The sequence below is a fragment of the Malus domestica genome, chromosome 04, assembly GCF_042453785.1.
Source record: "Malus domestica chromosome 04, GDT2T_hap1".
NCBI classification, from domain to species: domain Eukaryota; kingdom Viridiplantae; phylum Streptophyta; class Magnoliopsida; order Rosales; family Rosaceae; genus Malus; species Malus domestica.
Window position 1 is genome coordinate 25,850,763 of NC_091664.1, and position 14,424 is coordinate 25,865,186.

Below are 14,424 nucleotides of genomic sequence, written 5' to 3' on the forward strand. Positions count from 1 at the left end.
CGACCCCACTTAGTGGGAAAAGGCTTTGTTGTTGTTGTTGTTGTTGTTGTTCCTTAAGGTGGAAAAGTTGTCCTCTTTCATATATTTAGCAAAGCTTAACAAAAATAAACGAAAACATACACAAATGAATCTAGTAACAAAGGTTTGGTGAAAAAAAAAATTGAAGCTTGAGGGCTTTTGAGATGTCAATAAAGAAGCACTAAGTTGTGGTTGATGTTACGCGTTTAGAACTGGTTCGTTTTCTGTTTATTTTCCAAATATACAGTTTATTGTCGGGGTTTCTCTAGTTTTATTGTCTATTGATAGTTTGTAACTAGTTCTTTTTGTATTTATTTTCTAATTCTGTGCATATACCAAAAACAATTAATGAGAGAGAAATATAAACATAGTGGCATACTTAGCTGGATGTATAAAAATTGCATCTACATCATTGATGTGATATTATACTTTACTTTCACAAAATCAAAGATGCTAACTGCAAAGCAGTTTTATGGATAATTAATTTATGAATATATAAGTCTACTTTTGTATATGTAATTGTTCTCCAGAAATGATCTAAAACTGGCCACCTTCAAAAGTCTGTCCAAACTGCCAACCAGCCGGCACAACATTGTAGCTGGTGACGGTGCGTCCGTCGCTAGTGGTGACCTTGAAGGAGAGCCTCTGGCCATTGAGGTAGGAGTTGCTCTGCCAATTCTGGCCCCAGTTTCTTGACATGGGTAGCCACCCTGTCCTAGAACCCTTGATAGACACTGTACGGACGTCCCCTGCACCCCCAACATTTGTGATCAAAACCAAGTTGAAGTACGAGTGGCCATTGATGGTGAACCTTATGCCTCCTTTCTTCAGACATGGAACCCTAAACAAGAAAATTACAACTAATTAATCACTACAAATGTGTTTTTAAGCTATTACAATTTTCTCTCGTCAGCAGTAGGTCTGGTATGTTATGTTGTCAGGTTGTCAATCGAATCCTTGATAAGTAGAATTTATCTTGTTTAGATATGTTACCTTCTAAAGAGTACCGGGACAATTCCACCACGATATTCAGCGATGTGCAAGAAAGCAGGCTCAGCCAAATCAAAGTGTTGAAGAGGAGGGTTGCACCAGCCACCGTTGTCGTTAGACAAAGCATTATTAGGAGGACAGAAGTTGGTGGCTGTGACCGTGATGACACCAACCGGGAGGCACCATTTGGGGTCACTCTCATGGTTGCATCTGAGTTGGTAACACGCTCCACAACTCAAACCACTGTTGAAAAGAGCAGTGCTTAGAGCTGCGGTGCTTGTCCCGTACCCCTGGCTGTACAAGTTTCCATAACCACACGCACCTCCTACAAATAAGAGTAGACCCGAAATTTGAATACATGAAAAACTATCATGTCTAATGGTGAACAAAATTGGTAAGCGTAGCGGCTCTCATTTAGCATTTAGAAATGACAGTAAGCACTATATAAAGAACGTAATCTCTTCAAGCTTACCCATTGTGCCAGCAGCATCACTACCACCATAAAATGTTGCATGACCAGTATACCATCCGCCATCGGAGGCATGCGTGACTTGAAGACTTAAGTGGCATATGAAGAAGAGAAACTGCAGGATCTTCACTGCTTTCATAGCCATTGTTTGATCTTAATCAATTTGTCTCTGTGGGTTCGTGAGTGAAAGGGTGGCTCCGCATATATAGTAAGGAAAAATAGTAGTGAGTACCGTTCGAGCATTGAAAAATGAATAGTTGGGTGCGATTGTCACGTTGAGCTTGAGCCGAACTCAACAACCGTACTAAATGGTTTTTAATCACCTCATGACTGATTACTATTAATTTAATTATATATACACATGTAAAATGTTATATGTTGGATTCTCCTTAATTTCTAGTCCTAACTTAAAAACTAGAGATTTTCCAGTGTGATTTCAATCTAACCCGTATTATATATAAAATATGCATTATTAATCTAACCTGTATTATATATAAAATTGCATCATTACTTTTTAGGTTGGTAACATATTCAGTATTACATTCACTCATATAACATCACATGATATTAAAATGGCCACAACTCAAAATATTTTGGAACCAAAACCCTAGTTCGCTACTCACACGAGCGCTCTTTTCTATGTTATTTTTCTTAATTATTTTAAATTTGACTTGGGAATTTAGTTTAATTTCCTCTAAACCGACAAACACATAACTAGTAATGTAAATTGTCAACCCCTACATACAAAATTTTGATGATAATTTAGTTTAAACATAATTGTATTTTGTTTAGAGGAGGGGCGGTCTGAGAAAAGTTTGAAGGATCACGAGGGAGTAGGAACAATAAAATAGGGTTGACCTAGAAATTACAGTGACGTGTACTAATTGTTGGAGGGTTGAGTCACATGGAGGATTATATTATAGATTGATTGGTTGAGCTACTGGCCGTCCCAATAAGGAGTCTTGTTAGGGGGATGATGATGTGGCAATAGAAGTTGAGACTAGATTGGAACTTAGGGACGAGGATCCTCTCCTGAGCTCAGGATGGGGATCCTCCTGATCAGTTTATCTGAACCGTTCAAATTTAATCCAACGATTTTAATTATTATAACTTTTAAAGGATTTCTTATTTGGAACCGTTGGATTAAATTTGAACGGTCCAGATAGGCTGATCAGGAGGATCCCCATCCTGAGCTCAGGAAAGGATCCTCTTCCGGAACTTAGAAGCACATCCCAAATTATAATTTCCAAAACCCAAAAAATAAAAATTCTATTTATTAATATGATGAAACGGATACAGATAACGCAAGTTAGTTAAGATAGTGTGAACGGCTCGCATTCAGGTTCAAGTTTACTATTTTACATATTAGAGTACTTTATATGGTCAATCTCAGTTTACTAAGTTTCTTAGTTTTCAACATTTGATTTATCAAGTTTTTTTGTTTCAGAATAGTAGCCGAAGTCAAAATTTTGGGACAGTTTGAGGTTGCTGTTAAGTCAGCTGTTAACTAGTGAGTAACGTGGTGCCCAGGTAGACAATGACTAAGCGCCACGTGCCAATATAGGGCTCATGTGGATAAAAAATTAAAAATTATAAAAGAATTAAAAATTAAAAAAAACCTAACAGTTAAAAGTAAAAAAAAAATTAAAAAAAAAAAAAACTAAAACCTAAAATTTATGCCTTTAATTTTAAATTTGAATTTGTTTTTTTTAATTTTTAATATCCACATGGCCTAGATTGATACGTGGCATCCAGTTATTGTTCACGTAGGCGCCACGCCACAGGTTAGTCGCTGACTTAACAACAACCTTACCAGATATATGAAACCGTCCCAATATTTTGACTTCAAGTACCACTCTGAAATGATGAAAAAAAAAACAAAAAAAACTTAATGTACTAAATGTTGAAAATCAAGAAATTTAAGAATAGTAAATTGAAATTAACCCTTAAATAAGTGTCCTAATTAACATGCATGCATGTTCATTGTTTCACTCGAAGTAACGTAAAGATGATGAAAATGAGGAAGGTCCTACATCTAGCAGGTAAACCAATGTTTTCCTTGGAAAGAGATCCTATTCGGATCTCTTCTATCAAGGCCATCAGATCAAGTGATCTAAATTTTTGAAATTTGATCTAACAGCTAAAAACAAAAGCTCCTTTAAGGGTTATAATAATTTTAGATGTTGGATCAAATTTTAAAAACCTGGATCACTTGATTCAATGGTCTTGGTGGAAGAGATCCGGAGAGGATCTCTTTCCATTTTCATTAGCATTGAATCCTTCGTTATGTTAGGCCACGCCAGGTCAGCAATTATACATCTCATAAAAGTTCTTCATATGCACACACTCACTCCGTATATGCAACTTTGAAGGGCGCTTTAAGTCTTTATGATAGTACATCGGGCATCCCTCACCCTCCGAATTAAGGTCACACATGCATGCGTATATGCAACTTTGAAGGGCGCTTTAAGTCTTTATTGTAGTACATAGGGCATCCCTCACCCTCCAAATTAAGGTCACACATGCATGCTACAGAAAAGCGCTTAAGTCTTTATGATAGTACATAGGGTATTCCTCACCCTCCAAATTAAGGTTACACATGCATGCTACAGAAAACAACTAAAATAACTGTAAAATATTTCACGTACTAGGTCAAGGAAATCCAACGGTGGAAAAACATTACCCAAGTGTTCAATTCTTTCTCTGCATATATATTGCAAGTTACCGGAGAATATGTGACGGTTCAATCTTTTTAATTTCCTTTCTATTTCTATATGTAAGTATAGTTGTCTTTGTTTTTACATTTTAGGATTTATATATTTTCAGGGGCATATTCATTCACAAACTCAGGTTGTCCCGAGACCACCCCAAAAGTTCGAATGAGCGCTTGTGAGGACCTCCATGATCACCCAACGGTTTGGGCAGGTGATGGAAGAGAGAATACCACTAGAGCTGTGCAGATATTGTGCAATAGAAGATTTAGAACAAGAAGAACGATTTAATTTTAGACGCGGAGGAACACAGAGAGACAAATAATGGTTTTGCTATTCTTGGACCTTGGTTCCAATGAAGAAGAAGACTTTCTTTCTCCATTTTCCACGTGACCAACTCTTCATGTAGTACTCAACCAATACTTTTTAAAGAAAACTAATGCAAATGATTTGAAAATTTTGAGTTTTAACAATAAGGACAAAATAAAGGGTAAAATGAATAGTACCATGATTGACTTTTTAGTGTAAAAATGTGGTTTTTCGTTAAAGTTCCCTACTTTTTATACCATATGTTTGACACCGTTATTTTTTTTCTAAAATTCACTTTTCTGAAAAATATTTCGTAAAATACTACAAACTCGTAGTCACATGAACTTTCATCTCATACAATCAAATTCACTAAAATACTAAAATTGTGATGTTTTTGTATGTAATATATTAACAACGTAATTAAAATAATAAACCCAAATTCGCAATACAACTATATTTTTTTACTAAGTGTAAATAGGCACTCATTTATATGATATATAATAAATTTACTTAAATCTGACTATTCTGACCATAGCCCCAAGCCTAACCCCGTCTAGGTACATAGATGCTAGATCCTAACCTGATGCCCAACTAGACCTTAATTAGTCTCCACCCAAATGCTAGAAACATGTCAATCACAAAATCAAGGCCCAGTTTGAAAGCCAATACCCACAAAGCACTAGCCTAATCCCTCACACGTGTAGTGCATTAAGGGTGCTTTTGTTTCACCAAACTATTTTGGATTAGACTAGTTTTAGGGATTAAGTTGGACTGGTTTAAATTAGACTAAGCTAGACTGATTTAGTGAAACGTTTGATGCAGTGTCGGACTAAAAAGTAGGATAATTAATAAACTCTATAATTATATTATTTAATTCATATTTTTTTTAATATTTTTTTATTATAAATCATCAGATTATAATATTATACTATTTAATCTATATCTTTTTTAATACTTAATTATTAGTTTTATCTTTTTATTTTTGGTTTCTAGAGTGCTCTTCATCTCCCCCTTTTTTCTCCCTATTTTTCTCTGACCTACTCTAGAAGCTGGAGAGCTCCATAACGCACTGCAAACAAATCCCTTTAATTCTGTTTGAATTCCAGATCAAATCCATCTGGAAGAAGATGAAGACAAAAGCAAAAATGAGCAAGGCAGTGTATAACCACCCCCTCCCCATCTAAATATTGTAAGGCTTCGTTTAGTAAGCCAGATGGAATAGGTTGTGACCAATTAAAATTGACTTAAATTCAGTATGTTGCTTGTTATGTCAAAATAAGATATGTTCAGAACTGGATATGATGAATTCTGAATTCACAATAGAGCGAGTTATCTAATATTTCCTTATACATGAGTTAATCATATCTCTCAGCTCCAATCTCATGCAGCACACGAAATTAGTCCTAAAATTCTGTGGCATGGGGCCACGGTAATAATAAAGCGGAAAGAGGGAAGTTGGAAGTTGCAACTTGGAGCCATAAAATTCTATGCATTCACCTAAACCCTAATTAAGAGACATGGGCCATCTATAATTGGATTGTTAGATAATCTTGGTCATGAAGTTTTTGCACTGAAATGAACCCACAATACGCAATTTTGTTCCACTCCAGGACATTGGGCCGTCTTGGGCTTCAGTTCTCATATTGAGACTCTTCGGGCCAAATTGGGCCTCAATTCGCAATTAATTCAAAACAAAATCGACGCTGAATGAGACCCCCAGTGGGGTCCACCCTCTGGTTGCCGGTGAATCATTAGGATTTAATTTAGGGAACTTTAACGAAAAGCACCTGGTACTGTTCACTTTAACGAAAAACCACATTTTTACACTAAAAAGTCAATCCTGGTACTATTCACTTTACCATTTATTTTGTCCTTATCATTAAAACTCAAAGTTTTCAAGCCATTTTCATTAGTTTTCCTTTTAATTTATGGGCGATCAGGTAAATGTACCATTCCATTGAGTTGACGACAGGTTTCACTTCCGTCCTTCGATTCTTATACACCTGAAAAGACGAAAGGTCTCCGTATTATGCCGACGCGTGTCCATATTTACAAGTGACCGACACTTCTTTAAGGTATGCTCATCATAAATTTTTAGGAAAACTAATGAAAAATGTTTGAAAACTTTGAGTTTTAACGATAAAGACAAAATAAAGGGTAAAGTGAATAGTACCAGAATTGATTTTTTAGTGTAAAAATGTGGTTTTTCGTTAAAGTGAACAGTACATAGAGCTTTTCGTTAAAGTTCCCTAAATTTTTTGTATAATTTTTTTTTAACAAACAATATTACAAACACTAAACTGGTGATGGAGTAGATTGCACCTTGTAATTGACTAATCATAATAATGTGCTTTTAATTTGTATCTGTGACGATAATCGAACATAAAATCTCTCATTTACGAGCAATGATGGAGCCTAGATTTTGTAATAATGAGGTCATGATAAATAAGCTTTTCACAAGAATTTTTTTAATGAATTAACCTACTTGTAAGTACAAATACATTTCACTTAATAATACTGCCTAGTGTTATTTCTTTTTAAGTTCTAATATCTTGAATAACGAGTTCACAACCAATTCATTTTCTTACCCTTTAGTATAAATATATAGTTGTATTAAAAAAATTACAAAATATATGTGGTCGGTTGCCATGAATCTTAGAAGAATGTCAGAAGGCTCACATTGTATATCTTACGTTACAATTCTCAATTATTAAGATCAATTCAATCAATTGAAAAGAAAACTAAAACTCCATCTTTGATACGATTACTAGGGTATGATGATAATTTAAATTGTGATTAAATTCAAGACTTAATAAGAAGATAGTTGCTGAAACAATTAATGTGAGACGTAAATAAGTGAGTTATGTAATATTCTAATTGGCAAGCGAAAGATGAACATATGTAGTGCACAAACTGATCAAACAAAGACCAACCCACATGAATTAGGAAGTAAAATTTGTATCTCTAGCCCAATTGATGAAGCCAAATTCCAATTTGATGGTATGAAAAATATCTAGCACCGCTCCACCTACACCATCCAAATTGGTCTTCTTTGAACTAATTATGAGGTCACGACAACAAAATACAAGGAGGAGCATTGGGTTATTGGGGTTGTGAGTATACATTGCCCCCAGTGTAGCTCCGCTACTACTTACGAATTCAGAGAAATGTCACTATACGATTGTAATAAGTACTTCATCAACTTTAAATTTTGACGTATGCCCACTAATATATCTCTAATTAAATCGTATTTTTTATATCTTCAATCCCACATTTAAAACAATTATAAATAAAAAAAAATACAGTTAAATTTAATGTTTTCTCTCTCTCTCATTATAGCCTTGACCCCTTTGCCCGACGAATCACCAAATTATGAGTTCAGAAAAATGTCACAATACGATTGTACTAAGTGCTCCATCAACTTTAAATTTTGACATATCACATATGCCCACTAATATAACCCTAATTAAAACGTTTTTTTAATTCTTTTTATATCTTCAACCCCACATTTAAAACAATTATAATTATAAAAAAATATGCAATTTTTTTTTTAACAAATGACATCATCTACACTAAGGGGGTGAAAGAGTGAGTTAAGTCTCACAATGGACTAGCAATAATGTGATTAAAAAAATTTACAGTTATATTTAATGTTTTCTCTCTCTCATTATAGCCATGTCCCATTTGCCCGACGAATCACCAAATTACGAGTTCAGAGAAATGTCACTATATGGTTGTACTAAGTGCTCCATCAACTTTAAATTTTGACATATGCCCACTAATATAACCCTAATTCAATCGTAATTTTTAAATTCTTTTTATATCTTCAATCCCACTTTTAAAACAATTATAAATATAAAAAAAATGCCTAATCGGATAAATGGTTCCGTGGTCATAAGGTATTCGGATGATAGCCCCTGTGGTAAAAAAATTCGGATTTAAACCCCTGTGGTCACAGTCTGTTAGGATTTAAACCCATGTGGTCTAAGTCTGTTATGATTTATGCCATTCTGTCATTCCTCCATTAGGTTTAGGTTGGCAAAATCGGATAAATGGTCTATGTGGTCATATGGTATTCGGCAGATAGTCTCTGTGGTAAAAAAAATTCAGATTTAAACTCCTGTGGTCTAAGTTTGTTAGGATTTATGCCCGAAACTAGATGTTCTATCATTTCTCCGCTAAGCTTACAGGTGGAGCAAAGTTTCTCTAAGGAGACGCGACAGAACGAGGTGAAACTAATAAATCACATAATTCATTAAAATTCAAGATCTAATAAATCAAATAATTCAAAATGCCTTTATAAAATTAACGAGTTTTTGACTCCCGAATATCCAACCGATTAATTAATTCTTTATAACATATTCTATTTTTCTTTGACAAATAAGACAGTAATCGTTGGCGTTTTCCTAGAATTTTACGTAAACCTCTCTAAGATAAATAGTTTTTTTGTGTAATTGTAAATGTGAAGTAAGTCTTCGTATCCTATTGGTGAAACTAACTATTTGAAATTCAACAGATCCTCTGTTTTCGTCTTTTTCTTCTCGTGAAATAACTGAGATGAATGAATTTTTTTACCATAAACTGAAATCTTCTCTCTCCCCTTCTCTTTTTATTGTAAGATATTTTTTATTGATAAATACTTAGAGAAACTCTACTCCACCTGTAAGCTTAATGAAGGAATGAGAAAACCTCTAATTTCAGGCATAAATCCTAATAGACTTAGACCACAGGGGTTTAAATACCACAAGGGCTATCTTCCGAATTCCTTATGACCACGGGGACCATTTATCCGATTTGGTCAACCTAAATCTAATGGAGGAATGACAGAAGGGCATAAATCCTAACAGACTTAGACCATAGGGGTTTAAATCCTAACAGACTGTGACCACATGGGTTTAAATCCGAATTTTTTTACCACATGGGCTATCATCTGAATACCTTATGACCACATGGACCATTTATCTGATTAAGCCTAAAAAAAATGTGCAAATGTTTTTTAACAAATAATATCATCTACACTAAGGGAGTGAATGAGTTGGCTAAGCCTTACAATGGGCTAGCAATAATGTGGTTAAAAAAAAAAATTTAAAGTTAAATTTAAAGTTCTGTATCTCATTAGCCCTGCCCCCTTTGCCCGAATAATCACCAAATTACGAGTTCAGAAAAATGTCACCATACGGTTGTACTAAGTGCTCCATCAACTTAAAATTTTGACATATGCCTACTAATATAACCCTAATTAAATCGTATTTTTTAAATTCTTTTTATATCATCAATCCCTCATTTAAAATAATTATAAAAAAAAAATATGCAATTGTTTTTTTAACAAACGATATCATCTACACTAAGGGGGTGAAAATGTGGGTTAAGTCTCACAATGTGCTACCAATAATGTGGTTAAAAAAAATTTACAGTTAAATTTAATGTTATCTCTCTCTCATTATAGCCCTGTCCCCTTTGCCCGACGAATCACCAAATTTTTTGAATTAAACTTTGTAAACCAAATAATGTGGTTGTTGATAATTGGATTATTACTTAAGTATTGAATAACATGCTTATTTTCTATTGGTGATATATCATTTTGTTTACAAATTTGATTTAAAATTTTGGTCTTTCTAGCATTATCTAATATATATAATAGCTATTCTTCCCCAAATTCCAGTATGCAAAGCTGCAAAAACTCCATGGAAAACTTCTTCACTAAACCCAAGATCTAAATTTGTGATCGAAAATTAAAACAACTTTGAACCTGTAGGCAGAAATTTTTGATGTAATAGTAGTACTTGATGTTTCTAGTTAACGTGTAACGATCAGGAAAGAAGGAATATTGATATATTGTGTACAAAAACTGTATTAATTTTTTAATCAATAAAAAGGAACTAGTTGGTGGCTTCGCTAAGGTAGCCCACTTTTTCAAGGGCTAGGAAGACTTACAGAGACATTTTAACCTTAATCTGACCACCATCGTGCGATTCATCAGCACCATGTGAAATACAAGCCTAGAATTTTATTTTGGTTAATTTTGGAGAGAAGGTGATGGAACGGAAGACTTAATGCCCACGATTGATACCACCATGCAAAACAAGAAAACTTAACCAATATGACTACGATCGTCAAATGTCCTAAAAATATCTATTTCTCTCTGAGTGTGAGAGTTGTTCTCTTTTCTTGAGAGTCTTTCCCACCTTTAGTGTGTGTAGCTTCCAACCCGTCGATTTTGTTGTCGCCGGCCCTCGCCGAGGCGAGGGTCAATGGATGTTCTAGCCGCTTTCTTTCTCTTTCATCCTTTCGTTTTTTTTTGCTTCCTCTCTCCCCATCTATCCTTCCTGTTTTATCCAATCCGTTATACCTTATGAGCATCTGTCACGCCCCAATCCCGACATACGTTCAGGATCGACACGTGACACCACTAAATACCCGTATCTCAAACATACCCCGCCTCTGGAATATTACAAATCACAACTCGAGAGTCAATTCACATAGCAAATTTTCATATACTTTATGGCTGCATCTAACCTCCTCATTAGACTGCTTACGTACCCTCAATAGGAATTAAGTCATTCGCAGTTCATCATTCACTATACTCGAACATTCATCACATAAACCGCCATGTCTCAACACAATACATAATTCAACGCGTCCAGCAACTCAAGGGACAATTGACAAAGCACAAAATAATCTATAGCCACATTGGTCAATGGTCTATCATAATCATAACAATTACATCCCACAACATCCAATAATCACACCAAATAATAACACGTACAATGCACTAAAATGCAAGGCTAGAGCACAATTCGGTCGAAGTCTACATTTCTGAAGCTAAAAATAAATCCAAAGAACCAAGTCACCAAAGGGATTCCGGACCACTTAACGGAATCCAAATCAGGATACGATTCCGAACCATCATTCAATGGAATCGCGGAGTAGAAAGGATTCCGGACCATCACTCAACGGAATCCGAATGGATACGATTCCGGACCATCACTCAATGGAATTGCGGAGTAGAAAGGATTTTGGACCATCACTCAATGGAATCGCGGAGTAGAAAGGATTTAAGACCATCACTCAACGGAATCCGAATAGATGCGATTCCAAACCATCACTTAACAGAATCGCGGAGTAGAAAAGATTTCGGACCATCACTCAACGAAATCCAAATGGATACGATTTCGGACCATCACTCAACGGAATCACGGAGTAGAAAGGATTCCGGACCATCATTCAACGGAATCCGAATGAATACGATTTTAGACCATCACTCAACAGAATTGCGGAGTAGAAAGAATTCCGGACCATCACTCAACGGAATCCAAACTAAATTATGATCGCCTATCGAAATGTACCAAGTACAACTAATCATCATCACCTCTAAAATGCGTATGGTCCCCCATCACGAATATACCAAGCAGGACCATCCATGTACCACTGCTACATGGTGCAATACATTCAACACACAACTCAACCCTTATGAGTTTCAACGTAGTCACCTACACCATCAACTTTTCATGGCCACCAACTAATATGTCACACAAGCATATAAGTTCTACAGAATACAACCAATAAAATTCTAGGATCACATTGTCATAACAACAATCATACACATCATACTAATCAAACATATCTAACCACTTTTCATGAATGTTTCCAAGCTACAGTTGATTCACAATTAATAAACATAGATTGATGCTAAAAATAAAAATAACAATTCAATAGAAAACACATTTAATAAACAAGTATAACTCAATATGGTGCCACTAATACATAAATTGAGACACATGTCAACTGGGAACGACACATCATCGTGATGAGCCAACTAAGCTCCATCAAGCCTCAACAACAAACTAGAGGTAAACAACAATCTAGAGTAGAGCACATTGACAAGAATGTCAACCGTCGATAAGGTAGGTCCATTAAGGTCAACAATCTAAGGTTATTCAATCCGGAAGATCCGCACATTGGATTTCCGATCCGAACATTGGATTTTCGATCCGAAAGTTCTCAAAGGTCCAACAACTAATAACTATGTTGCTCACAAAATTGTACGACGATCCAACGATCGGATTGTCATCAATCACACAAATAAGTGGTGGTCCAATTTGATCACCACACCAAACAATTGAATTTCGGGAAACCGAGCTAGACATGGGTTCATAGGGTCACTAGAAGGTATTTGAACTCTCGTGGACGGTCCCACGCACCACCATATGCGATGGTAGCTATGGTGAAGGATTTGAAAACCCAAATTTTCGTATTAACAAAAAAGGTTCAAATTTACGTGTTAACTAGAGCTCAACAAGGGAAACATTATTCACAACTAGGCCAACAATAATTTCTAACCACAAACCATCCAAATTCATCGGAGAAAACCGGGTTTCTAGGGTTCTAAAAACCCAACTCTAAAACGAATACGAAAGCACAAATCAAGCATACCAACTTGAAGATTATGAAGAATAAATGAAGTTTAATACCTCACTCGAAAGAAATGGTTGCCGAAATCATCGAAAAAATGACAAAATCGCCGAAACCCACGGAACTTTGCTGCCTCAAACTGGAAAAATGGATAAGAAAATGGGAAATCTAACACTACAGAGATGTAAGGCTCGCCAAGAGCTTTCCATGGACACCAAGAGCACCCAAAACGGAGATCGGATGAAGGAGATACAAGCGAATCACGTTTGTGGGTTAATGAGTCCAATTCATCCCCAAAACGGGTTAGCAGCAGCCCCTCTCCCCTTCTTTTTTTTTTTCCAGAAACTTTCCCCCTTTTTAAATTTGATTTCTCATTCTCTTTCTAACTGATTGGTCCTCTTATTTTTGCTTAAATCTAATTAGGCTTCTTCCTTGTGGAGGTTTAAGTGATTTAAAATCTATAGTTTAGTAAAACAACTTCAAATGTCCGTAACTATACCATTATAATCTGGACTCGCAAACGGCTTTCGCATATACGTTCGTGGTTTCAAGATCTATTTGAAAATATAAATTGTGACCTCGAAAGGTCTACGGATTTTAAATAATTAATTTCCAAACTTCAAACTCTGTAACTAGTTTAATTAAAATCTAAATTCAAACAATTTAAAATAAATTCTCGAGAAATAATATAAAATCTCAATAATATAAATACGTAGATTATAATAGTGAAATCAAAGAACGGGATTGCACAACATCCATCTTCTTCGACTTTTTCCGATCCAGTCTGCTATTAGCTTTCAACGCATTTTGATGCGTTCTTCCGAGAAGGTGTGTCAAGTTTCGGTTATGCCGGCTCAGGTGTTTACAACACCTCCTCCTTCTCTCTATTTGCCTTTGTTGGCAGTGTTGTCTATAGTATTCCCATAGGCTTCTTTCATTTTCTGGTTCAGATCGGTGCGGCGGTCGTGGCTGGGAGATAGGGTATCCCTTCGTTTCATCTCTACGGTGCTACTTGGAGGGAGTGGTGGCGTCGATTTGGGTAATTGATTTTAGTTGATCCGGAAGCACTGTTGCGGCAGTGGAAGCAAACTAGAATGTTCCGAAGCTCTGTATCAGAAATTGGGCTTTGGGTCAGGCTTTTGTAAGATAGTTCGGGTGGCCCCTTTTTGTATCGTTAATAATTGTTTGTTGGCCTTTGTCTTGTAATTAACTTTTATAATAAAATTTCTTCCTTACTACGGAAAGGATTTGACCCAAAAAAAAAACCAATATGACTACAGGCTCTAAGCCTATGTGAATACAAAAGGTAATGTAAGGGAGGTTAATTTATAAATAAAATCTTGTAAACTAAATAACGAGGAAGTTAATGATTAGATAATTATTTAAATATTGATTAACGTACCTATTTCTATAAGTGACACGTTATTTAATTTGTAAAATTAATGTATAAATTTAATTTACCTAACATTAATTGACACGAAACCCAAGTTTCTGCAAATATGAATAATGAAGATG

At 35.4% G+C, this 14,424-nt stretch overlaps 1 protein-coding gene across 1 annotated transcript; it reads right to left on the bottom strand.

Moving 5' to 3' along the window:
* Positions 1-380: 380 nt before the first annotated feature.
* On the bottom strand, positions 381-1,664 carry LOC103433747 (expansin-A4-like). Its single transcript, XM_008372026.4, has 3 exons — positions 1,481-1,664; positions 1,012-1,333; positions 381-859 (listed from the first exon to the last, which is right to left on the bottom strand). The coding sequence occupies exons 1-3, from the start codon at positions 1,620-1,622 to the stop codon at positions 556-558; spliced, it is 768 nt and encodes a 255-aa protein (XP_008370248.3). The 5' UTR covers positions 1,623-1,664; the 3' UTR covers positions 381-555.
* Positions 1,665-14,424: the final 12,760 nt, after the last annotated feature.

Bases quoted from the DNA above. Each gene is read 5' to 3' on its own strand.
- LOC103433747 (XM_008372026.4), bottom strand. From the start codon at position 1,622: ATGGCTATGAAAGCAGTGAAGATCCTGCAGTTTCTCTTCTTCATATGC. The intron at 1,334-1,480 runs GTAAGCTTGAAG...TCTTATTTGTAG, and splicing joins TGATGCTGCTGGCACAATGG to GAGGTGCGTGTGGTTATGGA. The intron at 860-1,011 runs GTAACATATCTA...TTTCTTGTTTAG, and splicing joins GTCCCGGTACTCTTTAGAAG to GGTTCCATGTCTGAAGAAAG.